Raw genomic sequence first — 27,973 nt, 5'->3', positions numbered from 1 at the left:
AGTGTCCTTCTAACCAGTCTGGTCAAATAGACAGGTCTCAGGGGGAATACATATCTCTTGGTCTTGTGCCTAATAAATCCCTACAATGAGAGAAAGGGTGATGATGATAGCCTCCTTCCATGGGACTATCTGTCCACAAACTGTAGGTTGATGCTCCTCTCGGGTACCAGGACAGTCCGGGTCATGGGTCGGATTGGGGCAGCACCTGGCTCAGGCTTCACCTCAAAGTGGGTCAAGATCTGGAAAGGGAGGAAGAAGGCTATCACTTTGGGAGGGGTCTACAATGGTGGGTTTGATTGGTAAAGGGTATTATTATGTTAGGTCGATATTGAAATGACACCTGTGGTCAGTAGGGAATTTCTTAAGGGATTATGGCAGGGGGAAAAAAATAGTCCAAATACCCTTGCTCACTCTGTAGCTTAAAACAGGATTGCTGTATTCAGAGGATTAGGTTTACCAAGTCATATATTTTGCTATGCTTGTCAGAAGAGCTCATGGCTTTAGAGGGTTAGGGTCTCTCATGTCTGGGGAAGGTATGTCGAGATCACTCACCTGAGCCAAAGCCATCTGCAGCTCAAGCTCTGCCAGGCGTCTCCCCATGCAGCTGCGCTTGCCGAAGCCAAAGGGAAGAGATGCAAATGGGTGGGGGGCTGGACCTTCCCCCAGCCATCGAGCTGGACGAAAAGAATTTGGCTCTGGGAACTGGGCAGGGTCCCTTGAAGTGGCATAATGACACAGTGTGACCAGCGTCTGATGGGGAAAGAACATAAACTTGTCAGTTTGGGCCCATGAATGCAGGGAGGGACATGGAAAAGAGGATATATGGATTGGAGCAAAGGCGGGCTCTGGTTGGTGAGGGGGTAAGTTTTCTGGAGCTACTTTTGGAATGATTTCTCCACTGCCCCGTTACATCCCGGAGAGAGGCATTCAGGCCAAAGGGAAGGTGAAGGGCTTATATGGAGTGTTTGAGAACAGGATGGGGCCCAAGATGGTGAGGGATGGCTTAACAAAAGGGGCCCATAGGCTCTACTCACGTTTTTGGGGATAACATAGTCACCCACACGAACGTCTTTGTCTGGGACACGGGAATTTCCAGGTACCACAGGGTACAGTCTGGATTGCAGAACAAGAGGGAAACAGCAAGGTGAGGCTGGGGGCTGTAGCCTCCCTCTTGTCCCCAAGCCTCCTACGTCCAAACCCAATCTTGGCCAGGAGTAGGTACCATTTTCCTCTGCTGGCTCTCCCCGCTCCCATTTACCATCTGCTTCCCCAGCCCTTCCCAACATTTTCTTTAGCTTCTCCTCTCCCATCCCCTCACCTTAGCACTTCCTTGACCACTGCCTTCAGCAGGGGCAGCTGGGATAGAGCAGCAGCTGAGGGGTGGGCATTGGAGCCAGGGCCCAGGGCAGCTGTGATCTCAGAGTGGAGTGCCTTCTGGACTTCGGGGTGCCGAGAGAGTTCATACAGAGCCCAGGAGAGTGTGTTGGATACCTGAGAGGACAGTTGAGAGCCTCAGAGGTGTTGAGAGTGGACACCCAGTAAAGGGGGGCAGAATATGAGGCAGTCTGGAGCTCAGGAGGTGTTAAGTCAAGCTGGCCGAAAGGGTCATAGTGGATCCCCTGCAGCAGCAAAGTGGCCCCTGAAGCTGGAGAGGCTAAGCTCTGGAAGTGGGGCTCCCAACATGGAGAAGAACCTCACTGTGTCCACTCCAGCCAGTAGCAGCTCCGTCACATTGCCCAGGATGGACGGAGCAGGCAACTCTTCCCGGAACAGGAAGTAGGTCAGGTGTGCCCCAGATCCCATGTCCTCCTCAGGCTTTCCCTTGCTCCTCAAGGCTACCTCAGCCTCTCGCCTCTCCACGTGCTGCTGGGCTGTGTGGGGGAGAAGGTACAGGGGTGCCTCACCATCCCTGAACAGCTTTATGTTCCCCTATCCCCACTTCATTTCCGTGCCTTACCAAAGGCAAACATCTGGTCCCAGTCTCGGCAGAGGCGGCCCCAGGGTCCGGGCACCAGGCGGTGAAGCCAGCCGGGCATCGCCATCGTCAACAGCGTGGACACAAACACCGATCCCACCGCGCGGATGAAGGTCTCTGTGTCTGGGGGCACTTCGGCCTCCAGGCAGCCCAGGCGGGAACCCAGAAGCACCGCGGCTATGCCTGGGCGCGAGGGGGCGCTGTCAGGGCACCGGGAGACCAGGCGGGGGCCTCCCACGCTTGCCCCTGTCTTGGGACTCACCTTCTAGTCCAAACTTGTAAAACTCTCCTGCCACGTCCCGAACCAGGGTGGGCGGCCCAGCCCCACGTCCCCGTTGGTGCCGCAGTCGCCGCACAAGGTCATGGACCACGTCGTCCAGGGTCCCGGCATAGCGGGCGGCCGCTTGAGGCGGGAGGAGCAGCGGGGCCAGGAGGCTGCGGAGCCTCTGCCATTCTTCTCCTTCCCTGCGGGTGTGCAGAGAGGGGGCGCGTCAGGGCGGATGAGGGTGTGTGGAGGCGGCCCGACGGGGCTGGCGGCAGTGAAGATGGAGCGAGTTCGCCTGGGGTGGCCAGGAAAAGGATTGCGGCTGCTCCCTTGGGGTACAAAAACCTGCTCCTGCCTGCGCCGGCTTTCCGTCCCCCTTCCTCGTTGCTCATTTCCTGGCCCCGGGGCGGGGGTGAGGGGGGTGGGGTGGGGGCTGGGTTCCTGGGTAACTTGAGTCACGGAATCTCACATTCCATGTAGGTCCTGGTACCTTCGCCCCTTCCACGGATTTCCAGGATTGCAGACTCCAAAGACAGGGAGATGGGTGGGGGACAAAGGTGGGGTTCTACCTGAGCCTAAACGAAACAGGCTGGGGTGGGAAGCCCAATTTATCAGACGGTTGGGGGAAAAGGCCAACCTCCCTCCACACCCCGAGACAGACTGTTTCCAGACCAGCCACAGGAGAGGGACGCAGCTGGGCGTTTGGGTGTTGGGGCCAGAGAGGACTCACGCGGTGAGCAGCCCGCAAGCCTGCTGGCGGTGGCGACGGTGCTCTGCCCAGGGTGAGAAGCTGCAGCGCTCGGGCCGGGGCCCCTCCTGTCGCAAGAGCTGCTCGACGAGTGTAGGGGCCGCCAGGTACACAGTGCGCACCCTCCCGAAGCTGGCCAACCACACAGGCCCGAAGCGCGAAACGCCCTGCACCTGGGAGAATGGGCACAGTGGACACTGGAGACCCCGGGCCCAGGACTTCCAGATTGGCCCGTCAAGGGTGTTGGCTGGGCTTTGCAAGAGGGAGCTTGTTTCTTCACTGGCTCCCAGCTAGTTTATAGCCCTGATGCTGCAAACCCTTCCTCCTTTTCTTTTCCCCACTTCCCATCCCTAGGAAGTTTGAGTGATGGGCAAAGCGGAGGAACTCCGCACAAAGCAGACATTCAGGACCTCTCTTAGGTCACCTGGGCTGAGCCGACGCGAAGAAATCCCTGAAGGCTCCTCACGTGGACTATCTCAGAACGAACCCCCAGTTAACTGAAGAGGAGCGCCTGTAGCTTTAAGTCGGACGCGAGGGAAAGGTACTGTGCGTTTCTGCCTCCCGCGCACTTCTTCTGGACCTACCTGGCCCCAACTTCCGCACAGCGAGAAGGCGCTTTTTGAGGGCACTCTTCTGCTGGGTGTGGGGATGGACTCCCGCGCAGGTGGAACCACCGCCCGCAGTCCCAACTTTTCTAATTCATGGGCATCTGTTCTCACTGGCCCTCCTCCTACTTTCTGCACTAGTCTGTCCTTTCTGGTGTTGTCAAAGCCACCTTCCCCAGCATTCCATTCCCAGGAACGTCCCCTTCTACCTGCAGCTCGTGTAGCCGTGACAGACCCCCCTTGCAGAAAAGTTCAGCAAGGAAGCCTGGCGTGGAGGGGCCTGGGATGTCCGCCAAGCTCCGGGGCGCTGAGTCGGAGCCTCTGGAGCCCAGTGAGGCACCTAGCTTGGGAGCACAGTGGATGCGATGGAACACTCTGGAGGCGAGCTTGAGGGTCTGGGTCATGGTCTGGGTCAGGGAACCGGCAAAGGAGAGCACTTCTCTCAGGCATCTTGCTTGCTTGCCTGAACCCCTATTTAACCTTTGGGTGAGATAGTGGCAACGCCCCCTCTGCAAGCTCCTCAGCCAATCCCCTCTCCTGAGTGGTCCAGCTGGGGATTAGCACCCAGGCACAGTAGGCGGGGCTGGGGTTCCCTGGCAGCTCTCTTGGGTCTCATGTTGCAATGACCCTCTTGGGAAGGGAGGTCTGCCTTGGTTTCCCCCTTCTGGGCTGGTGCCCTAGTCCAGCCGCCTAAAGATCTCTTCCTGGGAAAGTCTCTCTGGTGAGGTTTAGGATACAGAGGTACAGTCAGTCCCTAGTATTCCCACTTCCTCAGGGAGCCAGGCCCTCTTGGGACCATCCTCAGGAATTCCCCATCCTCAGCTCCTTCAGGAAGGGAAGAGGCACAGCTGTAGCTTTATATTCTTGGCTTATGGGGCTGCGCCTTTGCCGTAGGTAAGCAGAACTTTTTGGCACTACCACATCTTCCCCACCTCCTGTACCTGACACTGGGCAGATGGTGGGTGAGTTAATGGGTTAAAATGGCTCCAGGAGCCTTCATCTTTGTTCCTTGGGAAGAAGGGGGTGGTCTCTTAGGTCAACACACCCTGTCCTTCCAGCCATGGGAACCTAGGGCTTCAGGAGCAGAAACAAAGGAACCTTTTGCAAATCAGAAAAGTTCAGAGATTTCTCTGGGCTCTTGGATGGTTGTAAGGGCTACGTGAGTGCTCTGAATCTCCAGCTGACTCAGTCCTCTTTGTGGCGGGGGGGGGGGGGGATTTCTAGTCAGCAGCCCATTTTTGCTTTTAGCCTCAGAATCTTGCACAGTTTAGTTCTCTGCTCCTCACTCCCCCACCCTGCCCCCACTGGGCTCTGTGCCAGTCAGTTAGCTCTGAAGTTCTGGAATCGAAGGTCAACATGAAAAAGGAGAGGGTCTCCACTACCCCGACCCAGGACTCTCCAGAGACAGTAACAATAAAGACAGCAGATTCCTCAGGTCAAGTCTCAGGCAGGGAGAGGATGGGGGATGGGAAAAGGCACGTGATACATGCTCTAGCCGTTCCTGAGAAAGAGCAGCACAGGCATGTGCACACGTATACATGTTATCCCCAGGACTGCAAAGTAAACACAAGTGGACAGGTGATTTGAGTCTAGCAAGCAGTTTAGATGGAGAGTGGAGAATTGTATTCCTCACTCCAGCTGAGAAGGAGATCCCAGAAGGAGAAGGAAGTGCTAAGGAAGAGCAAGACCCCACACCCTTCCAAACATCCCTTCTGGTCCAAGATCTTTTGACCTTCCCAGTTAGCTTCTTTTGCTTTCTGTTGGTGGTAGACGGGCAAGAAGATGAGAGGTCAGTTGTGAATCCCAGGCTTCTGGCCTGGGCAGTTCCCCAACTTCTTTGAAAGACTGTCGCCTCTCGGCCCTAGCAGTCTCAGCTGGGAAGGTCCTGGGGTCAAGCTAAGGCAAGGCAGGCCGTCAGTGGCCCAGGGGGGTGGGATTGGGGGCCACTGCCTGGAGGGTGGGATCCTGTATTCTTCGGAAGATGGCTGGGAAATTCTTGCCTCCGTTGCGTAAGACTTTCTTGCCCTCCTCGGTTGAGGTGCCCAGATGTCCCACAATGGGGTCTTCACTCTGAGAAAAGAAGGGTCTGATAAGTCCTTGCCCACCTTTCAGATGGCCCCTGGCCCTGAGACTCCCATCCCATCCTCCTGGCACTGAGCTGGGTTCAAAGAATACAGAACCACTCTGGAAAAGGCCTCCTTCTTCACAACTCCCCTCAGGCCCCCTACTTACCAGTTCCTCCAGGGGCACACGCTCAAACAGGGGGTGCCTTTCAAAATGGGTGCACATCCAGTCATGTAGCTCCAGCACATCAGTTATGGTGTATACCAGCCCCTGCAGAGGCAAAATCACCCGAGACGGGGGGCTGCATGCAGTTGAGCAGGGGGATGATGGGAGTGGTGGTGTGAGTCCTAAATGCACCCCCACTGAATTCTTAGTGGAAGGCCTCCGAATGGGCCACTCACCTCTCCCTCTCACTCCCGACTCACCCCAACTCTTAGCACGTAGGCATATTCTGCCAGCAGCGTGGGACTGATGATTCGCCACTTGTGCTTCGTCCGCTTGAAATGTGGGTCAGGGAAGAGGAAGAACATCTTTGTCAGCTGTGAGACAGACATGCATCGACAGGGTTGAGAGCCCGGCTTCAGTGCCCCACGTGCCTACCAGCCTAACCCACCGGGGCCCCTCCCCACCTGGCCCTTGCGGAAGAAGTTAGGAAGGTGTTTCATGGCATTGCTACGGAGACAGGCGATGTTCTGGAAGCCACCTCCAGGAGCTGCTCGAAGGGCCCGAATCCGGTCTTGTACATAGTCTGAGACTTTCACCCGGATCTCCAGACCCAGAATCAGTGTGTCTGGGAACAATGGTGACAGTTCCACTGGACACAGAAACAGGAATGGAATCGTCAACCTCATACTTGCAGGAAGTGCAAAGGGGTCAAGAAAGGAAAGGAAGTGTCACTGTGCAACTCCCAAAATCAGGAATGGCAAATGTGGACGGAGAGATACCTAGATGGCTGGTTCTATGCTGGAGAAGGGGGTTAAGCTTAGGGTTAGGCTTAGATCCAAAGACTGTCACCTGGACTAGAAGTGGGAGGGCCTGCAGATACACGTATATTTGTAAGTGCTTCCGAGTTTTCAGTGTTTTCACACATCATCTCAGTTAATCCTCCTAACGCTCTGTGGTAAATCGAGAAGATGAGGATACTGAGGTCAGAAACGGCGAAGGTCACAGAGCTAAGAAGAGGCAGAACTGGAACTTGAACCGAGCTTTTCTGCCCCCAACTACCATGTTTTTCCTCTCTCTGTCATGCTGTTACCTCTATGGGAAGATCTAAAAATAGAGAAGTGGCCTGGCACGCAGGATTGGGACAATACAGACAATACAAGAGGAATTTGAAAACATGAGCGTAGAGCAGAAACAATGAGTTTTGGTGAAGGAGGGGGATGGAGAGGGAGAGTGGTGGAATCCCTCAGAAAGACAGTTCAGGATCACTGGCTACAGTGACTAATCTCTGACGCTCGTGCTGACCAGCTCACTGACCCGGTACCTTGCAGGTGAAATGCCTCAAGTAGAGACTGAGGCCAGGGGTGGGGCCAGACAAGACAACCCAAGTTCTAAGAGGCATTTGAGACAACACCCTCCCTTCTCCAGGACAAAGGCCACAGACTCAGAGTACAGAGAAGGTGGAGGCTCTCCACACTGATGTCACAGCGCTGGTGTCTGGTCCGAAGGGGAAAGGCCAACTATGGCCCCCAGCAAACCTGCTGAGGTAGCAGAACCTAGGCATTGCCTCTCTGTGCCCTAGAGGAAAGGCCAGAGTGTTACCTAACAGGCCACCATAGCCACAGCCTATGTCTGCAAACTCCACTTGGGCCTGAGCTCTCTTTTCTTTCTTATCCTTTGGGTCATCATGGCTCTTATTTTGAGTCAGTGGAGCGAAGAACTCTGGGTATAGCTCAGACCAGTCCATCTCTTCAGGCTTCACAGGGCTATTGGAGAGAAGACATGAGGGACATGAGAAGGTTGGTCAAGCCATTGTGGAAGTGGTACTGCGTGTGAGTGGGCGGATGGGTAAGGGTGGGAGGTAAATGGGAAGAGCGGTTCTCAAAAATTCTGTAACAGTGGGCCCTGTGGTCTCTAGGAGACACAGTGGAAACCACCCTTAACCCCAAGTGTGAATCACAGGCCCATCATGAGGCTCATGATTGCTGACCTGCCCATCTCCACTTCTAGGAGTCGATGTGACTCTGGTCAGGCAGCTCTCCTTTCTGGGTCACAAGTTCCCTTCCCCCAGAGATTGGCTGCCTCTGTTTATGTGCTCTGTGGGAAGAGGATGGACTAAGGCGTGGGCGGGATTTGTGTGTATGTTTGTCTTTTTATTAAATCCGATCAACGAAACCGAAAGGTGGAAACGACATTCTGCCCGCAACACTCCAGTCTAAGTTACTCTCCCTTCCCGGACTTGCACCGCTACCGAGACTTCGGGCAGAACGCCACGCCCCCTCCCAACCCTCCAACTCCGCCCTCCCCTAAATCTCCCCGACCCACCTCTAAAGCTGACGTCACCCAGCCGATCCTCCCCGGTCCGTCTGAGACCCTGCAGACCGTCCAGAACAACAGCCCTTTCGGACTGCTGCGAACGTTCTGCCCTCCTTTGCCTCCCCCTGCTCCCGTCCCCCCCTGCCCTGCTCACTCCCTAGCGCAGCGTGTGGTCAGCCATGGGGTTGGAGTGAGCACGTTGCCGATAGTAGCGCTTCTGGGGCTGCGGGGCCTCAGCTCCTGCCGCGTCCCCAGTCTCGGCTCCCGCCATGATCCCCAGTCCCCGGTTTCTCTACTGAACCCACGTGGAGACCAAGGCCCAGGCGCACGATAATGACGCAATCAGGAGCGTTGAGAACAGATCCCGCCTCTTAAAGACCCAAGAGTGTACTCCGCGGATCTGGGTGGGGAGGGTGGGCGGCAGCCGGAGCGGTAGGGGGCGTTCGCGACGCGGGTCTCCAGCTGGACTGGCAAGGCCAGACCCGGCACCCTACCTCTTTCGTTAGCCCGCTTCTCCTTGGTGTGGGATACTATCCTAGTTGCAGGTACCTCTGCACCCCGCAGGTGAGAGGAGTCCCAGGACCCCGCTTCCTACAGAAAAATCCTCACTCCTTTCCCCTCTCCCCCGGTCTCAGACCTGTCGGCCCTGTCTGCCCCGCGTGGTCCGACGTGAGCGCCGTCGGTGTGCGCTGGGGACCGGAGCGGGAGGGGCAGCTCCTCATCCCACCTCCAGGAAGTCAAACTGAAGGGAGGAGGGCAAACTCGGAGAGGCGGGGCTCGGTGCCACGGAGAAGCCGGGACGACCCGCGGCCCCCCACCCCCACCCGGTCCCAGATCCGGGATACCAGCGCTAGCCGCGGGGTCCGCGCGCGCTCTCAGCCAGATGGCGGACCCCTGCCCAGATCGTGAATCAGAGCTCGAATCCGTGTTCCCGCGGGAAGTCGGGCTCTTCGCGGACTCTTACTCGGAGAAGATACGGTTCTGTTTCTGTGGGCACGTGCTGAGCATCACACAGAACTTCGGGTCCCGCCTTGGGGTGGCGGCGCGCGTGTGGGACGCGGTGAGGAGTGGGCGGCTCTGGGCGAGAGTCCCCGGGAGGTCCGGACCTCGGACTCTCCCTCTTCCATATGGAAACATCCCCGCGACAGTCTTTTTCTCTCTCTTCTCTCTTTTTCCCCCGTAGGCTCTGAGCCTGTGCAACTATTTTGAAAGTCAAAATGTGGATTTCCGAGACAAGAAAGTGATCGAACTAGGCGCAGGGACGGGCATCGTGGGGATCTTGGCCGCGCTGCAGGGTGCGTGAGCTTTGTGGCGGGAGTGGGGGGGGGTGGGTGGCGCTGGGTGGTGGAGAAATTGTCACTCCCTGGATTCTTGGGAGAGGGGAGTGATTTGCGACCAGACCAGTCTCTTTTTAACAGTGTGTGTGTGTGTGTGTGTGCGCGCCTCTTTCTGTGTGCCAGAGAAAACACCCAGGGTGGTTGATTTGGGGGCAGGAAATAAAAACCGGGCAGGCCTTAGTAGGAGTTTTTTTCTACCCTTTTTGCTCTTTGTGATTTCATGAATAATGCTGTCACTTAAAACCACCTTTGCTTTCGACATGGTATTTTGTCAAAATGCATCCCCTTTGGGGGCATTCTGTAGGGGGAGCAATCTGCATGTGTTAAACCTGAGGAATGCTTTATAACTTTATTATGAATAGATATTAGATTTTTAAGGTTTTGACTGCTTGGGAGAAATAAGGGTGAATTCTTGAGGGTTGTTTTTTGTGGGGCAAGTGGGGTAGGAATTAGGCACCACAGACTTGGGAAAGGAAAAAGTAAGGAAAATTTTGCTTCACTTTTGTCAAGGATCCAAAACTACAAAGGAAACAGTTCCTCAATTTATAATCTAATGGGCAGGCACAACCTCACATCCAAAACATTCATTTAAAACACTTATGATGTCATCTCCCTAGTAATGCCAATGTCTTTGTTCTTGGGAACACAACTAGGTCACATTCAGGGAAGTCTTCCCAGAGGCAGGCATTCATTCTTGTATTCATTCAGTCAATATCTATTTGGAGTCGTCTGTCATGCCAGGTATTGGGATACAACAGTGAGTGAGACAGCTCTCCTGTTCCGGAGGAGCTTATGGTCTAGTGGGGAAGGTGGGGGAATTATGCCTGTGTATGCACAGGGCAGGTGGACATGCTCTGGCTATGTCTCCCTTGACTCCCTGGGTCTTCAAAGAGAAGCACTGTCAGATGAGAAGGTGAACAGTGCAAACATAGCAGGCTCACAAAGAACCAAGGGAGTGTTAAAAGAAATTTTCCACGAAGGAAGAGCAGAGGAGAGGTGTGCAGTTATGCTAAAATGGGAGAAAAGTGTGTAATATGGATGGGAACACGTATGTCCATTTGCTCAAAGACTGGCTTCTCCTCCTTTGCCCCCTATCCAGCTGCCAAGTAAGAAATCTGGCTGTCATCTTGTCCCTTGCCCTCTCCCGCTCACATCCCGGCAGTCAGTCAGATCTGTGGGTCATAGGTCCTTAATATTTCCCCAATTGTCTGCTTCTCTTCCTACCATCTCCAGTTCAGGCCACTGTTGTTTCTTCCTTGGGTTTTCACAAGTCTTCAAGCTTTCCCATGGGAAGGTGAGCATGCTGGAACTAGATCTTGTGTTCTTCCTGCATGCAGGCTGTTTCTCCTTCAGGCTTCCCCATCTCAGTGAATCAAACCATCATCCACCCAGTGGGAAACCTAGATATCACCTTTGACATGCCCCTTTTTCTCACCCCCATAGCCATTACTTGAGTCCTACTGATTTTGTCTTCTAAAAATCTCTCGAATCTCACGTTTCTCCATCAACACTGATGGCTCCCCAGTCCATGCCACCACAGTCACTTGCCTGCACTGCTGCATTTAGGCCAACTTGTCTTCCTGCTTTACTCCTTGCCCCCACCTAGACCTCTGTCCACTCTACCCAGCAGAGTGATCTTTTCAAGATGCAGCTATAATCACCTCTCACTCCCATCTTTCAATGACTTCTTGTTCTTTCAAGACCAAACCAATACCTTTAGCATGGCCTCCAAGGTCCTGCCTTTCTCTCTGGCTTCTTTCTGTGCCTCTCCCTTCTTTCTTGTGCTCCTCATGCTGTCTGTTACCCGTCTCTCAGGGTCTCAAGTCTGTCTTGATGTTCCCATCCGTGGAGCCTTCATACAGACTGTACTCTATGCCTGGAATCCTTGGACCACCTGGTTAATTCATATGCATCCTTCAGTGCTCAGCTCAAACATCACTTCCAAGGGAAGGCCTCTTTGATATCCCCACCTCCAGGTTAGTTTAGGCCCTCCTAGTATATATACAACCGTGCTGACTGGTTTCATTTTGAATTTGTCTTTACTAACCTTAGGCAAGTCCTTAACTGCTGCCCAGCTAGTCTATTACACTTCCCTTGTCCACGTATTCTTCCGCTCTCCCAAACATCTGTTTCTTATCTTCTTGCCCTTCGAACCTCTACATGCCTCCTCCCCTGTCTTCACCCTCAGCTGATGACTTTGTTGCCCATCTCTTCTGATTGCTTCTGTTTTCTTATAGAACATGTTCACATGTTCCTATCACAATGTCTACTCACCTAACTGCCTGTGTCTATTTTAAGTGTTGCCTTCTCTCCTGTTACCATGGATAAACACTCTGTGCTCGTAGCTAAGGTCAAGCCCTCCATTTGTCACAAGACCCTGAACCTTCTCATCTACTCAAAGACATTGTTCCAGCGAACCTCCTCCCCATCCCCAGTCCCTCCTGCGTTAACAGTTTTTTCTTTTCTCTGGAACATTCTGAATAGATACACATACCCCTATATACATCTATAAATATGCTATATTTTCTCTTAGAAAAAACTGTTGTCCTACATATTCTTTCAGTTACCACCCCATTTCTCTGTTCTGCTTTACACCAAAACTCAAAAGAGTTAATCCTCTTCGTCTGTAGTACCTGTCTTACTCTTCTTTCCTCAGTCCATTCCACATTCCCACCCCCAGTCGCAGCAGTCAAGGTGGTGAGCTTCATTTCCAACTCCATGTTGGTAAGTACAGGAGTCGGTGATGAGCCCACTTGACTTGACTTTGCAGCATTTGACTCTCCCTCCTCCTTGACGTGCTTCCTTTCATTTCCAGGGTACCACACTTCTGCTTTCTGCCCACCTCACTGGCACTCTTTTCCAGTCTCCTTTGTTGGTTCCTTTTCCTCTTGACAACTGTAAGTTTGAGTGCCCCGGAGCTCAGGAGTGGTCCTTTGACCCTTCCCTTTTCTGTCTACACTCCCCAGCAATCCCATCACCTCATGGCTTTAATGCCCTTTCTGTGCTCATGACCCTATAACTCCCATTTCCATCTCCAGATTTGTTTGTGGAACGTCCTACCTACCCGATATCTTCATGTGATTATCTGATGGGCATCTCACTTAGACAGAAACTCATGATCTTTCTGTCCAGTCCTGCTCCTCCTACAGCCTTCTCCACCGAGTAAATAGCATTTCGGTCTTCTAGTTAGTCGGGTCAGACATCCTCTCTCTCTAGTATTGTGTGTCCAGTCTCTCAGCAAATCCTGTTGACTGTACCTTCAGAATCATTCAGGATCTGAGCACTTCTTAGATGTGGCTAATGCCCTGGTTCAAATGAGCATCACCTCTCACCTGGGTTACTGTAGCTGCCTCCTAACTGGTCTCTTTGCTTTTGACCTTGCCCCTCTGCTGTCCTTTCTCATCACAGCAGTCAGAGTGATCCTTTTATTCATTTGTTTATTTCAAAGATTTTTATTTGTTTATTTATTTTAGAGAGTGGGGGGAGGGACAGAGGGAGAGGGAGAGAGAGCATCTCCAGCAGCCTCTGCTCCAGCCACTGGTCTTCCTGCTTTTTCTTAGACCTGCTGACACTCTCCTGCCTCAAGGTCTTTGCACTTGTTAGTCCCTTATTTGGTACATTTAGCCTGAGAGGTCCACATGGTTTGCTCCATCATTTCCTTCAGGTCTTTGCCCAAACATAATCTGTTGAGTGAGGCTTTTCCTAACCACTCAGTTTAAAATTACATTCCCTGCCCCATCTCTGAAGCAAAATTCTTACCCCGTTCTCTGCTTAATGCTTCACTGTAGCATCTGATGTACAGTGTATTTTCTTTGATTTGTTTTGTTTGTTGCCCATTTTTTGCCACTAGACTGTAATCCCTATGAGGGGAGGGATTCTTATCTGAGTGGTTCACTGCTATATTCTCAGCACCTGGCATAGAGACACATAATAAATATTAATGAATGAATGAATTCTTTTTTTTTTTTTTTTAAAGATTTTATTTATTTATTTGAGAGAGAGAATGAGATAGAGAGCATGAGAGGGAGGAGGGTCAGAGGGAGAAGCAGACTCGCTGCCGAGCAGGGAGCCTGATGTGGGACTCGATCCCGGGACTCCAGAATCATGACCTGAGCCGAAGGCAGTCGCTTAACCAACTGAGCCACCCAGGCGCCCTGAATGAATTCTTAATACTTCCTGGGTCTGTAACAGTCGTCATGATCATGATTAGTTTTGCAGTACCTAGTGTGTCTCTACGTTTCTAATAAAACTTAAGGAAGGCTGAGGTTTTATCTTGCTCACCACTGTGCTGCCAGAACTTAGTAGGGGCTCAATACATATATTTCTTGCATGAATGGAGCTTTCTGAGGTGCTAATCTGATTATCTTCACTCTCTGCTTCTACCTATAAAACATACCACCCTCGGGATCAAGCCTGAGTCTCTTCAGCATGTCATCATTATCCTTAGGTCTTGATAATTTTCTCCTTCCTTCCACATTCCCTAAGGTTCAGCCTTCCTTGAATATGCATTGCTCTCGCCCCCAGGCCTTTGTACTTTTTGTTATCTGCTTGGAAAGCTCCACCTAACTAACTCCTACTTGTCCTTTAAGGCGCGCTGAGGCCATATCTTCTGGGAAGCTTTCCAGACCCATGAAGTTGGGTTTGGGTAAGTAGGGGCTGGATACATACATAGTCTGTCTCCAGCTTAGTCCTGCCCAGGCTTCTGCTGACATCTGACAGTTGTGTGTTGGGCAGAGAGGTTGAAGATTAGCTCCGAGACAACGTTGATGTTGTAGAACGTAGAGTAACGAGTAATGAGCATGGCAGGGGGTGAGATGGAGGTTAGGGTAACTAAAAGCCAAAGTGCACACTCCCGTGCTGTCAAAACACCGTCCTCTAGGCCCTGTGGTCTCTGGACCTTCTGGGTAGGAGCCGAGACTCCTTGGTTGGTCGGTCTGACTTGCATTTCTCCTCCTTCCTCTCTCTCAGGGGGGGATGTTACCATCACTGACCTGCCCCTGGCCCTAGAGCAGATCCAGGGCAACGTCCAGGCCAATGTGCCAGCTGGAGGCCAGGCCCAGGTCCGCGCCTTGTCCTGGGGGATTGACCAGCATGTCTTCCCTGGAGACTATGACCTGGTGCTGGGGGCTGATATCGTGTACCTGGAGCCCACCTTCCCACTGCTGCTGGGCACTCTCCAACACCTATGCGGGCCCCATGGCACCATCTATCTGGCCTCCAAGATGAGAGAGGAGCACGGGACAGAGAGCTTCTTTCAGCACCTCCTGCCCCAGCATTTCCAACTGGAGCTGGCCCAGCGGGATGAGGATGAGAATGTCAACATCTATAGGGCCAGGCACAGGGAACCAAGACCTGCTTGACATCACCCTTCTGCTCCTCTGAACCCCTTGTCCTAAGAAAGGAACTGCTGTATCTCCAAAGCCATAAACATGGGGAAGAAAAGTCTGGGTTTCCCTTGCCTCTCTCTTTCCTCCTTCCCTCTTTGTTGCCCCAGATACTCTTAGGCTGATGCAGGGAGGTGCCTGCTTGCTAGGAATCTTAGAGCCCTAAATAGCACTGGGTTAGAGCACAAAGGAAGTTCCCAGTTCCCATTCTCAGAGGACAAAATGAGGAAGGTGTCCAGGATTTTTAGGGGTGGGGGGGGCAAATGGGAGGTGAGATCAGTGGCTGCAGAGAGACTGTTCCTGAACCCTTCCAGTCCTGCTGTTGTTTTTTTTATACAGAATGGACTTTTTTTTTTTTCCTGCCAGATTCGAATGGAATTTTTTTTTAAAGGGAAAGAAGATCATCTCTGCATCCAGTGAACTCATGCTTTTGCTGGGGGGCTAGGAAGGAAGAAACCTCAGACTACACACTTCTTGCTTCTGGAGACAGAGTCTGGGGGGACCATGGCTCTAACTGGGTCAAGTCCTGCCTGCCCTGATGCTGGGGATGGGCAGCAGAGCTGTCCTTTGGACTACAGCTTCTTCATCCTTTTTGGAGCTGGAACCGTGATCACTAAGTACTAGGTTCTTCTCATCTTTGAGTTTTCCTTAGGTTTCCAAGCCCTGTCCTTCCTTGCTAATGTGTTTTGTCTTCACCTCTTTTCTCTTCCCACTGTGCTACCTCTGCTTGGGGCTCTCTTTTACTCCTTGGGCCACATATCACCTCCTCTGGACTCCTGGCCTCCATTCTCTCCCTTTCAAGCCACTCATCAAACTCTTTTTGATCTTCCCAAATCAGCTCTGATGAGCTTCTGATGCCTACAGCAAGAGTAAGCTCCTTGGCTTGGTACTCAGTCTATCCTGTGTGATCCCAAATTACCCTTCTATTTCATTTTCAACTGGTTTCCTACATGTATTGCAACCTCTGGACAAATTCCAAATGTCTACTCTTTGTTCCCTATTTCCACACCCAAATTCCTTGTTTTCTTCATTCTTTTTGGTGATTCCCTGCCTGGAAGGGCTATTTCTACCTGTCAAAATCTTTATTACTTTTCGCTTCTTTCCTGAAAAAAGCTTTTACGGAGCCTCCTGTTTGGTTGTGATTTCTTTCTCCCTGGAGACCCTTTCACTATTTGTTCATCTTATGGGACTTACCTTGTCTTGCGTGGTCACTTGTCTGTTCCCTATTTTCTCACCATTAGATTACCTTGGACTGTAGGCTGTGGTTTACTCTTCTCTAATTCCCTGGAGCCTAGCAGTTCCTGGCATACAGTAGATGTTCAGTAAATACTTTGCTCATTCAACAAATATTTACAGGGTTTGTTGAAAGGGCTCCACCCCTACTTCCTCAGGTGCCCTTGGCCAATTTTCTGAACCGCCCCCCACCTCACAAGTTTGTCATGAGTCCTAAATGGATGACTATGAAAGATGAACGGAAATAAAGAAACATAAAATGTTTGCACATGTCTCGAATTGTTATTTTGCGACAACTCTGTCTCATGGTTTCTGTTATTTTACCTACGGCGGGGGGTGGGGTGGGGTGGGGGGGTAATTCCCTTGTGAAATAGTCTCTGAAAGCGAAGTAGAAGCGGCGAGTGTGCCCACCCCGGCCAGCAGGTGGCGCCGTCCTCTCTCGGCGCGTTGCGGTGGAGAGGTTTGGCCCTGCCGCCGCGCCGTAGGCCTGTGGCCTCACTGGTGCGCCGGCCGGCTGCGGTGTACTCTGGGGCCAGAGAGATGTCGCTGCTGCGGTCGTTTCGCTTCTCCCTGGCCGCGCGGGCCGGGAGCTGCCCGGTGGGCGTTCTGGGTCCTCCCCCCGCCGTCCCGCCTTCCTTGCAGATCTGTGCACTCGGAACGCAGCCTTCCCTTCCTCCGTCCACCGTTCGACGCCATCCCACCCTTCCCCCCCTTTTCTCTGCGCGGTCCCACCCCCCCCCCCCCCCCGCCGTTGGCTGCCTTCTCCCACCCCCGGAGCCCCAGTGTCTCCTAGTGGCCTCCCTGCCGGCATGCTCTCCACCCGCCGGAGCTCCTGGCTGCTTCCTGCTTCTCATCCCTTTCTTCTTACCTCTGCAGGCGGGACCCCTTCTGCTTCAGGCGCCTCAGCCGTGGCACACATTGCGCCCTGGGCCCCGGCTCTCTTCCTCGGCCTGCAGCAAGGAGCTTCTCATGAAGCTACGGCGAAAAACAGGCTATTCCTTTGTAAACTGCAAGAAAGCCCTGGAGACTTGTGGCGGGGATCTCAAACAGGTGTGGGGGAGGAGGACGAGGGGAGCAGGGCGGGGTACTAGGGTTCGACCTCAGTCTCTCAGGGAGGTGCTGCCGGGGCGCAGTAAATTAGACGTGCTGCGCAGGGACCCATAACTGCAGAACTGCAGATAGGATTCTGACTTAGGTGACAACCTCACCTTTTGACTGTGTTTTGACTCCGGAAGCCGTTAACTCAGGATCCCATGGTTAACAAACTTTATTCCACGCCCGACTGCTATGCTGTTTCCTGCTGCTTGGAGCCCAAAGGGCTTGTGTGGGCTTTGGGAGTCAGAGGGACCAGGACTCAGACTGTGGTGTCCTCACTCTAACCCTGCGATCTTGGATACCTTAATCTTTCAGAGTTGCATTGTTCTGGTCCGTATAATAAAAATGCTACTGTCTCCTCCATAGGGTGGTTGTGAAGATTAAATTTATCCAAAGCACCAGGCACAATGCCTGATATTTGGCATTCAGTGGTAGGCTGCCAGTAAACAATAGATTGCTTTAGTTTCCATTATAGGACTGAAGAGCAGAAAGAATTAGGGAACCTGAACATATTTTAGAGCTCCGTTCAGTTCTAAATTCGATGACTTTGTCATCTGCCCTATTTTTAATTTATAGGCAGAGAGCTGGCTCCACAAACAGGCCCAGAAGGAAGGCTGGAGCAGAGCTGCCAAACTCCATGGCAGGAAGACTAAAGAAGGTCTGATTGGGCTGCTTCAGGATGGAAACACAACTGTGTTAGTAGAGGTGAGTTGTCGGAATTCTAGATAACCAGGAACAGCAGCCCCTTGGGCGGAAAGCTTTGTGGTAGACCCTTTGCATCCTTCAAGAAGAGGTGTTTGAGAACCACAAAAGGTTGTTAGAATTGAACCGGTGAGACCACAGTTATTGTAAATTCACTTATGTATAGAAATGCACAGGTGTGTTGACGGTTAAATGTCTAGAAGTCAAAAAGATTACAGATATCCCCCACTTTTTGAAAGTTTGAGTTACACACTTTGCTTTTACAAAAGACCTACATTTGTACCTGTTTTTGTTTTTTGTTAACTGAAAGAAATTCAGAGAATACTTTCACTTCTATGAAAAAAGGCAAAAAGTGAAAATAGCATTCAGTGTTGGTTTTGCACTGAGTCGTTATAGAGGCAGGGGGCACCCCAGCAGCAAGAGTTGCCCTGCCAAACTACCCCCCCCAAACTACACTCAGCATCAAGCCGCCATAGCTTTGAATTTTGTGAGCATCTGTGCTCTAGGTCGATTTATTTTGTGCATCCATGTCTATATGAATTAATGGTAATTGATTTTTCGCTTTATGCCATTTTGGCTTACAAAAGGTTTCATAGGAACACTCTACGTGCGGATAGTGGGGCAAACCTGTACTTCTAAATGTGAGTCCTATAGCCTTATACCTTGCCACTGATTGTTTCCTGGAACAGTTAGATTTAAAAGCTAGGAGTTACATTAATTAGTTGATGGATAGCATGTAGCTGTTTTAGAGGAGGTTTAGGGGCCTCAACTGGTGAAGAATCAGGTGTGGATTAGTTCAGAGTGAGAAAAGGAGATAAGCATACTGACAGCAAAAGTGGTTTGGTGTTGGAGGAGGCTGGAGAATGAGGTGTTGATGGCCTGCAGCCACCTGCAAGTGGTGAACGTGTAGTGAGTCCTTTGGGGACATTATGGAACCATCTTTTGAACATGCGGGTCATTGCTAACTCATTGGCAGAGCAGGAATCACGGCATTCAGTTTCTGGCCTCAAGCTAGGAGAGGGACTGAAGCCTTAAAATTCTAGGGTCCTTTATTTCTGTTTTGTTGAGTCTGCAGCTTGTTCTGCAGTACCTTGGTTTACTCTCCCAATTTTAAGGCACTTTTGCAAACTGTCCGTAAACAGCTTATACAACAACATCAATTTGTTCCCACCAGGTAAACTGTGAGACAGATTTTGTTTCCAGAAATTTAAAATTTCAACAGTTGGTCCAGCAAGTCGCCCTGGGGACCCTGTTGCATTGTCAGAACCTAAAGGATCAACTCTCCACATACAGTAAAGTGAGTTTTGGGATTGTCTGTCAATATGCTGGATTTACACACACACCCCTTTCTTAGGGTCTTTGCTGTTCCCTTTTTTTCAGACATTCTCATGTCTCACTCCTTTACTTCATGTCCCTGCGTAAATGTTATCTCTTTGTAGAGGAGTATCCTTCCTGTTGCTCTATCCCCTTATTTTGCTTCATTGAAAAATTTTTGTTATAATACTATATACTTATGTTTTTACTTATTTATATGTTGTTTGTCTTCCCCAATAGAATGTGAGTTTCATGAGGCAGAGAATTTGTCTTTTCACTACTGTGTCTCTGGTGAAAGAGGAGTGGGCCCAGCATTTGGTTGGGGCTCATAAAATCTGTTGAATGAATGAATGAATGAATGCCAGTGGGGTAGAGTCTATCAAATCAGGTAAAGCTTTTCTTTCTTTTTTTTTTAAGGTTTTTTTTTTTTTTAAATTTATTCATTTGATACAGAGGATACAGAGAGCATGAGCAGGGAGAGAGGCAGAGGGAGAGGGAGAAGCAGACTCCCCGCTGAGTTGGGAGCCTGATGGGGGACTCGATTCCAGGACCCTGGGATCATGACCTGAGTTGAAGGCAGACGCTTAGCTATCTGAGCCACCCAGGTGCCCCGTTTTTTTTTTTTTTTAAAGACCTGTCCATTCTAGAGAGAGCGAGAGTGTGCACCTGAGTTGGGGGGAGGGGCGAGGGAGAGGGAGAGAATCCCAAGCAGACTCCCTGCCAAGGGCGGAGCCCCATGCAGGGCTCCAGACTCCCCGGGGTGGGGGCCTCAATCCCTTGAAAAGACCTGAGCTGAAATCAAGAGCTGGAAACTTAACCGACTGAGCCACCTGGGCACCCCAATCAGGTGAAGCTTTGTATTCAGAAATCTAGAATGGCCTGAGGGAAGGATTTCTTTCTTTTCTTTTCTTTTTTTTTTTTTTTTAAGAAAAGGATTTGTAAATACAGATATTGGAGAAGGCACAGTTGAGGAGAATAAGCATATTCTTGTCCATAGGAGGACCAGGATGGAATTAATATCAGTCTGCCTTTGATTCATCCTTATTATCAAGGCAAAAACGAAACAACTACTCACAGTAGTTTTGTGTGTGTGTGTGTGTGTTTAGTACTACTTTTTTCTCCTATTTATCTTTCTTTGAGATCTTGTGGTAAATGTTAATTATTACTGGCGTTAAATAGTCATCATATGGAAAACCATGTGGAGACTATTTTTTAGAACTGTATTGAGTAGATGAACAACTTGAACTAGAAGTTCTAATCTTTTTCCTTCCTTCCTTGCTTCCTTTTTCTTTCCTCCCAACATGGGGCTCAAACTCACAACCCCAAGATTAAGAGTCACATGCTCTTCCAACTGAACCTGCCAGGCACACCGAGAAGTTCTTTTTTTTTTTTTTAATTTTAAATTTTAATTTAATTTAATTTTTTTATTATGTTCAATTAGCCAACATATAGACACCTAGAAGTTCTAATCTTGACTTTGCCAGTAACTCTATTTGTAACCCTGAGCCATTCACATACTTTGTCTATCTTTCATTATCTGTAACAAGAAATTTTGGTTCATTTTAGCTTCGTTTATTTTTTTTCCTCTTTTGGTCTTTAATTTTTTAACTTTTATTTTGAAAAAATTCAAACTTAAAGAAAAGTTGCCAGTGTTCTGCCGTAAGCTACATTGTACTTTCATCTAGATTCACCATTTGTTAACATTTTGACACACTTGCTTTATTACTTTTTATACATGTATTGTTATCATCACTATTTTATTTTATTTTACTTTATTTTTAAGTAACCTCTACACCCAACGTGGGGCTGGAACTCACAACCCCAAGATCAAGAGTTGCCTGCTCAACCAACTGAGGCAGCTAGGTGTCCCATCACTATTTAAAAAAAATTTTTGCAAGTATGTTGCAGACATCAGGACCCTTATTCCCTTGAATAGGTTATATCCTAAAAATTACATTCTTCTGTGTAACCAAAGTATAGTAATCACAATCAAGAATTTTAACACTGATACAATATTTTTATTTTTATAATATATGATATATATTCATATTTTGCCAGCTAGTACTTTTTCTTTCTGATCCAGGATCCAGTCCAGTATCACGTGTTGCAATTAGTTGTCATGTTTGTTTAGTGTCCTTTCTTTCTCAGCCTTTCTGTCTTTCATTACATTGACCTTTTTTTTTAAAGATTTTATTTTTATTTATTTATTTATTTTTAAAAGATTTTATTTATTTATTTGACAGAGAGAGGGAGAGAGCAAGAGAGCACAAGCAGGGGGAGCTGCACAGGGAGAGGGAGAAGCAGACTACCTGCTGAGCAGGAAGTCTGATGCGGGGCTCGATCCCAGGACCCTGAGATCATGACCTGAGCCGAAGGCAGACGTTCAACCGACTGAGCCACCCAGGCGCCCCAAGATTTTATTTTTAAATAATCTCCATACCCAAGGTGGGGCTTGAAACTACAGCCCCGAGATCAAGAGTTACATGCTCTTCTGACTGAGTCAGTCAGGTGCCTTGCATTGACATTTTTGAAGAGTAGAGGACAGTATTGCAGAATGTCCTTTAATTCGGGTTTGTCTGATGTTTCTTCATAGTTAGAGTATGGGTTTTTAGCATGAATATTAAATTATCTTGTATTTTTCTCAGGATATCACATCAGGAGGCATGTAATGACCGTTGGTCCCATTATTGATGATGTTAATTTTTATTTTTTTTATTATTAAGATTTTATTTATTTATTTGAGAGAGGAAGCATGAGAGAGAGCACACAAGCAGGGAGAGGGGCAGAGGAAGAGGGAGAAGCAGACTCCCCACTGAGCAGGGAGCCCAACTTGGGGCTCAATCCCAGGACCCCGGGATCATGACCTGGGCCGTGGGCAGACACTTAACCGACTGAGCCACCCAGGCGCCCCTGATGATGTTAATTTTTGAAGATTTTATTTTTTTATTTTAGAGAGAGGGAGAGTGAGAATGAGCTTGCACCTGAGGGGAGGGGCAGAGGGAGAAGGAGAGAGAGAATCTCAAGCAGACTCTGCACTGAGCGTGGAGCCCAACCTGGGGCTCGATCCCACAACCCTGAGATCATGACCTGAGCTGGAATCGAGTCGGATGCTCAACCAACGAGTCACCCCCTCGTCCCTGATGATGTTAATTTTGGTCTCTTCTTGGTCAGGGTAGTATCTTTCAGGTTTCTCCACTGTAAAGTTATTCTGTTCCTCTTTGTAATTAACACATAATCTGTATGGGAGATTCTTTGAGACTGTGTAAGTGTCCAGTTCCCCAACAGACTTTTACCTGAAAGTATTAGCATCCATTGATGGCTCTTGTCAGGATCAGTTATTACTATGAGAGTTGCATAATGGTTACTTTTCTAACTCTTATGATTTCTTTTACATGTGTTTTATTAGTTGGCATTCTACTGTAAGAGACTTCTCTTTTCCCTATGTTTACTGCTTTACTTAGTACTGACATTGACTCATGGATTCTTATTTTATACAGTAAGTTATAACTCATTTTATAATCCATTATTCAGTTTGATGTTCAAATTATTCCTGGATTTGACCAGAGTAAGCTGGCTTTGTTGACCTTTTGCAGTGTATTGATTATTTTTGAGTATTTCCTTACTTTTTGGCATAACAAGATATTCTGGGCCTATGTCATACTTTCCTTGCCCCACCATGGAATCAGCCACTTCTCCAAGGAGTCCTGATCATTTTTAATGGGGGAATAGTTTTTAGAAACCAAGATGTGGACATTAGGTATGCTTTTTTCTACTAAGATGTCATTGGTGCTCTGCTCTTTCAGCAGACAGATGCAGCAAGTGTGTGTGTGTGTTTCAGTTCTAATCCTGCATCCCAGGGTTCTTCCTTTCCTTCCCCAGTTCTATATTTGTATCTTCCTTCTCCCATGGTTAGTACACTGGCTCTTAGCAACTTCAGTGTTTACTTATTTTCTCATTGTTCTAATACACACTAAATTGTTTTAATGACTATACCTGGCAACTGCAAATAACAAACCTATTAAGGAGTTCAAGATTTCTTTGACATTCTTTTGTCTTTATATTGAAGTTATATGGCCAAAGGACTATTGAAAGTTACTGGATTAGTTTTTTCCCACCTTCTGTGAAGTTACATTATTTTTTTGAAATACAGTTAGTGTCTTATGTTTCTGTGTAATTTTGGTTTTACCCCCAAATTCTTGTTCATCTAAGTTTGTTTTTGAATATGTAAAACATTAATAAGATTCTGAAAGTTAAAGCTGTAATACACACACACACACACACACACAGAAATCTCACTCCTTCTCTCCCTTCTACCTTATTCTTGTCTACTCCTGTAGATAACCAGTTTCATTGGTTTTGGGTATCCTTTAAGTCTTTTTTGCAAAAATAGCATACTTATATAAATGCTTTTTTCTTACACAAATGATAGTATAATATACATGTACTCTTTTTTTTTTTTTTTTAAAGATTTATTATTTGAGAAAGAGTGTGCGTGTATGGGGGAAGGGGCAAAGGGAGAAGGAGAGAGAGAATCCCCAGCAGACTCCCCGCTGAGTGTGGAGCCCAGTGCAGTCGCCACTATATATGTACTCTTTTAATTTGTTTTTTTTTTTTCACTTAATAATATAACCTGGAAATACTCTGTAGCAGCTCATACAGATCTTTCTTTTGTGTTCTTTCTTTTTCCCAGCAGCATAGTTTTCCATTATGTGGCTATGCTATGGTTTATTCAACCAGTTTTTTAGCCTTAACATTTTATGATTGTTTGAAAATACCGCTCCTGATTTCTTGGAAACTACAGTTTAAGAAGTTAGGCCATACGGGAGTGGAGGGGGATGAGAGGGATGGGGTGGCTCTCATGGACATTGGTGTGTATTTTGTAAGACTGCTGAATCACAGACCTGTACCCCTGAAACCAATAATACATTATATGTTAATAATTTAAAAAAAAAAAGGCCAGAGGATGGGATTGAGATGGAATTGGGTGTGGTGCAGTGATAGAATAAAATACTTATAAAAATGGAACTGTTATCAATTTATAATATCTTTGGCTTAATGAAAATACTCATTTAGGGGAGCCTTGGTGGCTCAGTGGGTTAAGTGTCTGACTCTTGGTTTCAGCTCAGGTCATGGTGTCAGGGTCCTGGGATCGAGCCCCGCATTGGGTTCTGCGTTCAGCGGGGAGTCTGCTTGAAAGTCTCTTCCTCTCCCTTTGCCCCTCCCTTGTGCAGGCACGCTCGCTCTTGTGCTCTCTCTCTCTCAAATAAATCTTTTAAAAAACCCAAAAACATTCATTTATACTTGGTTGTCTTAAATCATTTTTTGAGAAACAACTGTTTTTGCCTAGTCTCTTGGTAATTTAAGTAGGACAGAACTGATTTGTTCGTTTTTTTGTGCACTTAGGGCTTCTTGAATTCCTCTGAGCTCTCTGAACTTCCGGTTGGGCCCGAGAGAGAGGGCTGTCTCAAGGATCAGCTAGCCTTGGCAATTGGTGAGTATTTGTAAGGATTGTGGGAACTGGAAATTATGAACTGGACCTCCTGGTATCTTTGATATTCTTCCACACCTAGATCAGGAATTGCAAGCTCATGTGCCCACAAGGGTCAGATAATATGAATGTGAGAAGTGGGTTATGTTGTGTGTTAGACATTAGTGAGCAGTAGGCTCCCTGAGAAGCCCACACTCTGCTGAAGGAAACTGTTACCAAGCTCTAGCCAGTTGTTACCTTGGGGTCCCAGCGTTGTCAGAATTTTTAAATTCCTTCAAAAGAATTTAGCTTTGTGTGTAAAAATTTCAGTTTTTAGATGTTTGCAGCTAATTAAAATCATTTTCTGCACTCTGCAGGCTGACCAAACAAAGCATGTCTTTAGGCAGGGATGGCCTTTGACTTCTTCCGGTTGACTACCTCTCTATACACTGTGGGAGACATACTACATCCAGAGTCATCTCATCGTCTTTATAAAGGGATCCAGGAATAATTGGGGGCATCATGTGTAGGAATTTGATCTCTTTTTTAGAAAAATCTGATCCTGAATTTGTGAAGGTTTATTCTTGCAGAACCACTGGCCGCAGGAACCACATCTGGATCATCGTGCCAGAACTAGGGGGGGTTCTGCTTTCTTCCTACATGTCCTTGATGGAAGGAGGGGAGTAGGGCTGGGTTGGAGCTTGCTGGGAATTTACTGCTCATCTGACATTTCCAGTCAAGGCATCAATTCTGCTTTTAACAGGTTATCTTGAAATATGTATGATGTTTTAGTGAGTCATGGCTGAGAAACCAGGCAGACAGCTGTAAATGGGACTTACTAAGAAATTCTGGAAGAACCGGGTGTTTCAGCCTTGTCAATTTCTGAGAATCAACTATTGTTCAGATGCTTTGAGTTGTTTTAAGATTTCTTTTGATTTCTCCCCCATTAAGACTTTTAGATATAACTATGGCTAATGCAGGGATATTTACCTAGATCCCTTTTGGGGTCTCCTAACCCCTTTCCAACCTTTTGGCTTATTTGGACTTATGTTAGAGAGGATAGCATCCTGAGGAGACAGGGAAACCTGGAATTATTTTTGATTATTAAAAACAACTCTGGGGGCAACTGGGTGGCTCAATGGGTTAAGTGTCTGCCTTTGGCTCAGGTCATAATCCTGGGGTGCTGGGTTCGAGCCCTGGGTCAGGCTCCCTGCTCAACGGGGAGCCTGCTTCTCCCTCTACCCCTCCCCCTCCTCTTGCTCCCACTCCCTCTCACTCTTCAATAAGTAAATCTTCAAAAAAAAAAAAAAAACTGAAAATTTTTATTTTTGGTGAGAGGAAGTTGAAACTATCCGATGGTATGGGGTTTTGGGTTTTCTGGGGCTTTTAGTTGTGGACTTTTTCCTGCTACAATGGATGAGGAAGAGTTGTCTGTGTCAGTTATGGTGATTTTCGGGAGGGATGGTAATTTCAGGGGAAGAAAACACTTAATTGCTTTGGAGTGAGATGTGGGTTTTACTTCCAGCTCTGGCATGTATTAGCTATGTGAGCTTAGGGGAGGGTAGCTTGAGCTTTCTAAGCCTAAGTTTAACACAGTAACGATAGCCAGCATTTGAGTGCTGCTTTGTGCTAGATAATGTAATTAAGTGCGTTTACATATGTTACTTTATTTACATCTCCTTAGAACCCTGCTTTCAGGTTATTGTAAGTGGCATCATCTCCATGTTGAGGAAACTAAGGCTTGATAAATTCGTAAATGGGCTTATGTCACTTGCCTAAGGTCATATAGCCGATAAAGGGCAGGACTGAGACCTGACTCCAGGGTCTTTGTGACACACCATGGCCTGTATTTTTAAATACCAGTGTGGCACATTGTTGGTGTTCCATAAAGGTATTCTTTATTTCTCCCACCCCTACCCTCTCCTCCCACATACGTTTTCCTCTTTAAACGGCAAATGCTATCTCTCCATCTTACAGCATATTCACAGTGTAAATGCAGAGGACTGTCTTCGACTCAGCCACTTCTATGCATATCTTGGTACTGCCACGGGCATCATATTCTGGAAGCATGTTACTTGTTTTTGCTTTTTTATAGGGAAACTGGGAGAAAACATGACTCTTAAACGAGCTGCATGGGTAAAGGTGCCGGCTGGGTTCTACGTTGGCTCTTACGTCCATGGAGCGATGCACAGCCCATCGCTCCACAACCTGGTGCTGGGGAAGTACGGGGCCCTGGTCATCTGCGAGACATCTGAGCGCAAAGCAGGCCTGGAGGACCTGGGTCGCCGCCTTGGGCAGCATGTGGTGGGCATGGCCCCTCTCTCTGTTGGCTCTTTGGATGATGAGCCTGGTGGGGAGGCGGAAACCAAGATGCTGTCCCAGCCATACTTGCTGGATCCCTCCATCACGTTGGGACAGTATGTGCAGCCTCAAGGAGTGTCTGTCGTAGACTTTGTGCGGTTTGAATGTGGGGAAGGCGAAGAGGCAGCAGAAGCTGAATAGGTGCCAGAGACTTGGCCCCGGAGGAAATGTTTCTTCTCAGGTCTGGACATCATTACGAAAAGAAGTTATTTCCTGAGCCTCTTCAAACCCAGAAGTTGTTTTTCGTTGGCGTTTATAAAGAAATGATAGACTTGGTGGGTAAAGTTATGAAATACAATTGCTATATAATAAAGAAGAGTAGAATCTTTTCCTTGTTTGCGTAATGCTGGGGTTTAGCTTTTTTGTGCCTGACTTGTGCCAAGTTGTCGAAAACAGCAGGCGGGCCTTCTTGAAGGGGCCGAGGATTCGGGACGACAGGCGTAAGCAGTTGGGCTGCTACTTCCTTCAACCGAGATCTATCCTGGTAACCCTAAAATGCCGAACTCCGTTGATCTTAGTGCTTCTGTGACCCTGCACCCTTGTTCTGCTTTCACTTTGTGATGCCTTGGATGGTGCTCCTATCCTGGACCGTCCCCCCTTACATTATTTCTGCCACATGGATTCCTTGGGAGTTGTTGACTCCAGCTTTGAGCTGTCTGGAAAATGTGGTTCATTTGTTGCTGTCTGTGGCCTGCACACTGGTTCTGGCCTCGTTACTGAAATTAATAACACATGGCCCTGTTTCTCTTTTGGATAATGGGGTAGAGATGGGTGGAGACTGAGGTTTCTTGGATAGCTGTAAGGCAGATTTTGGCATTCTTGTGCCAGCAACAGGACTTAGAGTGGTCCAGTTATCCAGAGAAATCACTCACCCATACTTGCTGGATCCTTCCATCATGTTGGGACAGTATGTGCAGCCTCAAGCGGTGTCTGTCATAGACTTTA

The 27,973-nt window shown here is 48.6% G+C and overlaps 4 protein-coding genes across 5 annotated transcripts; 2 read left to right on the top strand and 2 right to left on the bottom strand.

Moving 5' to 3' along the window:
• Window positions 1-49: 49 nt before the first annotated feature.
• Window positions 50-5,366, bottom strand: LOC110577862 (25-hydroxyvitamin D-1 alpha hydroxylase, mitochondrial). Its single transcript, XM_021687306.2, has 10 exons — window positions 5,326-5,366; window positions 3,803-4,000; window positions 2,971-3,161; window positions 2,238-2,440; window positions 1,958-2,158; window positions 1,699-1,871; window positions 1,319-1,491; window positions 1,035-1,113; window positions 553-750; window positions 50-239 (listed from the first exon to the last, which is right to left on the bottom strand). The coding sequence occupies exons 2-10, from the start codon at window positions 3,995-3,997 to the stop codon at window positions 126-128; spliced, it is 1,527 nt and encodes a 508-aa protein (XP_021542981.1). The 5' UTR covers window positions 3,998-4,000; window positions 5,326-5,366; the 3' UTR covers window positions 50-125.
• Window positions 5,367-5,452: 86 nt separating this feature from the next.
• On the bottom strand, window positions 5,453-8,435 carry METTL1 (methyltransferase 1, tRNA methylguanosine). 2 transcript variants are annotated; one of them, XM_021687305.2, is made up of 6 exons: window positions 8,294-8,435; window positions 7,422-7,585; window positions 6,287-6,471; window positions 6,083-6,196; window positions 5,826-5,927; window positions 5,453-5,663 (listed from the first exon to the last, which is right to left on the bottom strand). In XM_021687305.2, the coding sequence occupies exons 1-6, from the start codon at window positions 8,404-8,406 to the stop codon at window positions 5,508-5,510; spliced, it is 834 nt and encodes a 277-aa protein (XP_021542980.1). In that variant the 5' UTR covers window positions 8,407-8,435; the 3' UTR covers window positions 5,453-5,507. The 2 variants fall into 2 exon arrangements, with proteins under 2 accessions (XP_021542980.1, XP_044770710.1); XM_044914775.1 differs by having other exon boundaries at window positions 5,453-5,927.
• A 436-nt stretch (window positions 8,436-8,871) lies between these two features.
• On the top strand, window positions 8,872-15,091 carry EEF1AKMT3 (EEF1A lysine methyltransferase 3). The gene is made up of 3 exons (XM_021687307.1): window positions 8,872-9,195; window positions 9,319-9,430; window positions 14,441-15,091. The coding sequence occupies exons 1-3, from the start codon at window positions 9,019-9,021 to the stop codon at window positions 14,830-14,832; spliced, it is 681 nt and encodes a 226-aa protein (XP_021542982.1). The 5' UTR covers window positions 8,872-9,018; the 3' UTR covers window positions 14,833-15,091.
• Window positions 15,092-16,554: 1,463 nt separating this feature from the next.
• On the top strand, window positions 16,555-27,354 carry TSFM (Ts translation elongation factor, mitochondrial). Its single transcript, XM_021687309.1, has 6 exons — window positions 16,555-16,686; window positions 16,966-17,139; window positions 17,761-17,889; window positions 19,061-19,183; window positions 24,604-24,691; window positions 26,763-27,354. The coding sequence occupies exons 1-6, from the start codon at window positions 16,630-16,632 to the stop codon at window positions 27,167-27,169; spliced, it is 978 nt and encodes a 325-aa protein (XP_021542984.1). The 5' UTR covers window positions 16,555-16,629; the 3' UTR covers window positions 27,170-27,354.
• The last annotated feature ends 619 nt before the right edge of the window (window positions 27,355-27,973 follow it).

The sequence above is a fragment of the Neomonachus schauinslandi genome, chromosome 5, assembly GCF_002201575.2.
Source record: "Neomonachus schauinslandi chromosome 5, ASM220157v2, whole genome shotgun sequence".
In the NCBI taxonomy this organism is placed as follows: domain Eukaryota; kingdom Metazoa; phylum Chordata; class Mammalia; order Carnivora; family Phocidae; genus Neomonachus; species Neomonachus schauinslandi.
Note: the sequence above shows the minus strand (reverse complement) of the source record. Positions and strands in the feature narration are given on the sequence as shown.

Coding starts and splice junctions, on each gene's coding strand:
- TSFM (XM_021687309.1), top strand. CDS start 16,630: ATGTCGCTGCTGCGGTCGTTTCGCTTCTCCCTGGCCGCGCGGGCCGGG. Junction 17,140..17,760: donor GTGGCGGGGATCTCAAACAG/GTGTGGGGGAGG, acceptor TTTAATTTATAG/GCAGAGAGCTGGCTCCACAA. Junction 24,692..26,762: donor TCAGCTAGCCTTGGCAATTG/GTGAGTATTTGT, acceptor GCTTTTTTATAG/GGAAACTGGGAGAAAACATG.
- METTL1 (XM_044914775.1), bottom strand. CDS start 8,406: ATGGCGGGAGCCGAGACTGGGGACGCGGCAGGAGCTGAGGCCCCGCAG. Junction 6,472..7,421: donor TGGCTATGGTGGCCTGTTAG/GTAACACTCTGG, acceptor TTCTGTGTCCAG/TGGAACTGTCACCATTGTTC. Junction 6,197..6,286: donor ACTTCTTCCGCAAGGGCCAG/GTGGGGAGGGGC, acceptor TCTGTCTCACAG/CTGACAAAGATGTTCTTCCT.
- EEF1AKMT3 (XM_021687307.1), top strand. CDS start 9,019: ATGGCGGACCCCTGCCCAGATCGTGAATCAGAGCTCGAATCCGTGTTC. Junction 9,196..9,318: donor CGGCGCGCGTGTGGGACGCG/GTGAGGAGTGGG, acceptor TTTCCCCCGTAG/GCTCTGAGCCTGTGCAACTA. Junction 9,431..14,440: donor GATCTTGGCCGCGCTGCAGG/GTGCGTGAGCTT, acceptor CCTCTCTCTCAG/GGGGGGATGTTACCATCACT.
- LOC110577862 (XM_021687306.2), bottom strand. CDS start 3,997: ATGACCCAGACCCTCAAGCTCGCCTCCAGAGTGTTCCATCGCATCCAC. Junction 2,159..2,237: donor TTACAAGTTTGGACTAGAAG/GTGAGTCCCAAG, acceptor CCTCGCGCCCAG/GCATAGCCGCGGTGCTTCTG. Junction 1,492..1,698: donor TACTGGCTGGAGTGGACACA/GTGAGGTTCTTC, acceptor CTGTCCTCTCAG/GTATCCAACACACTCTCCTG.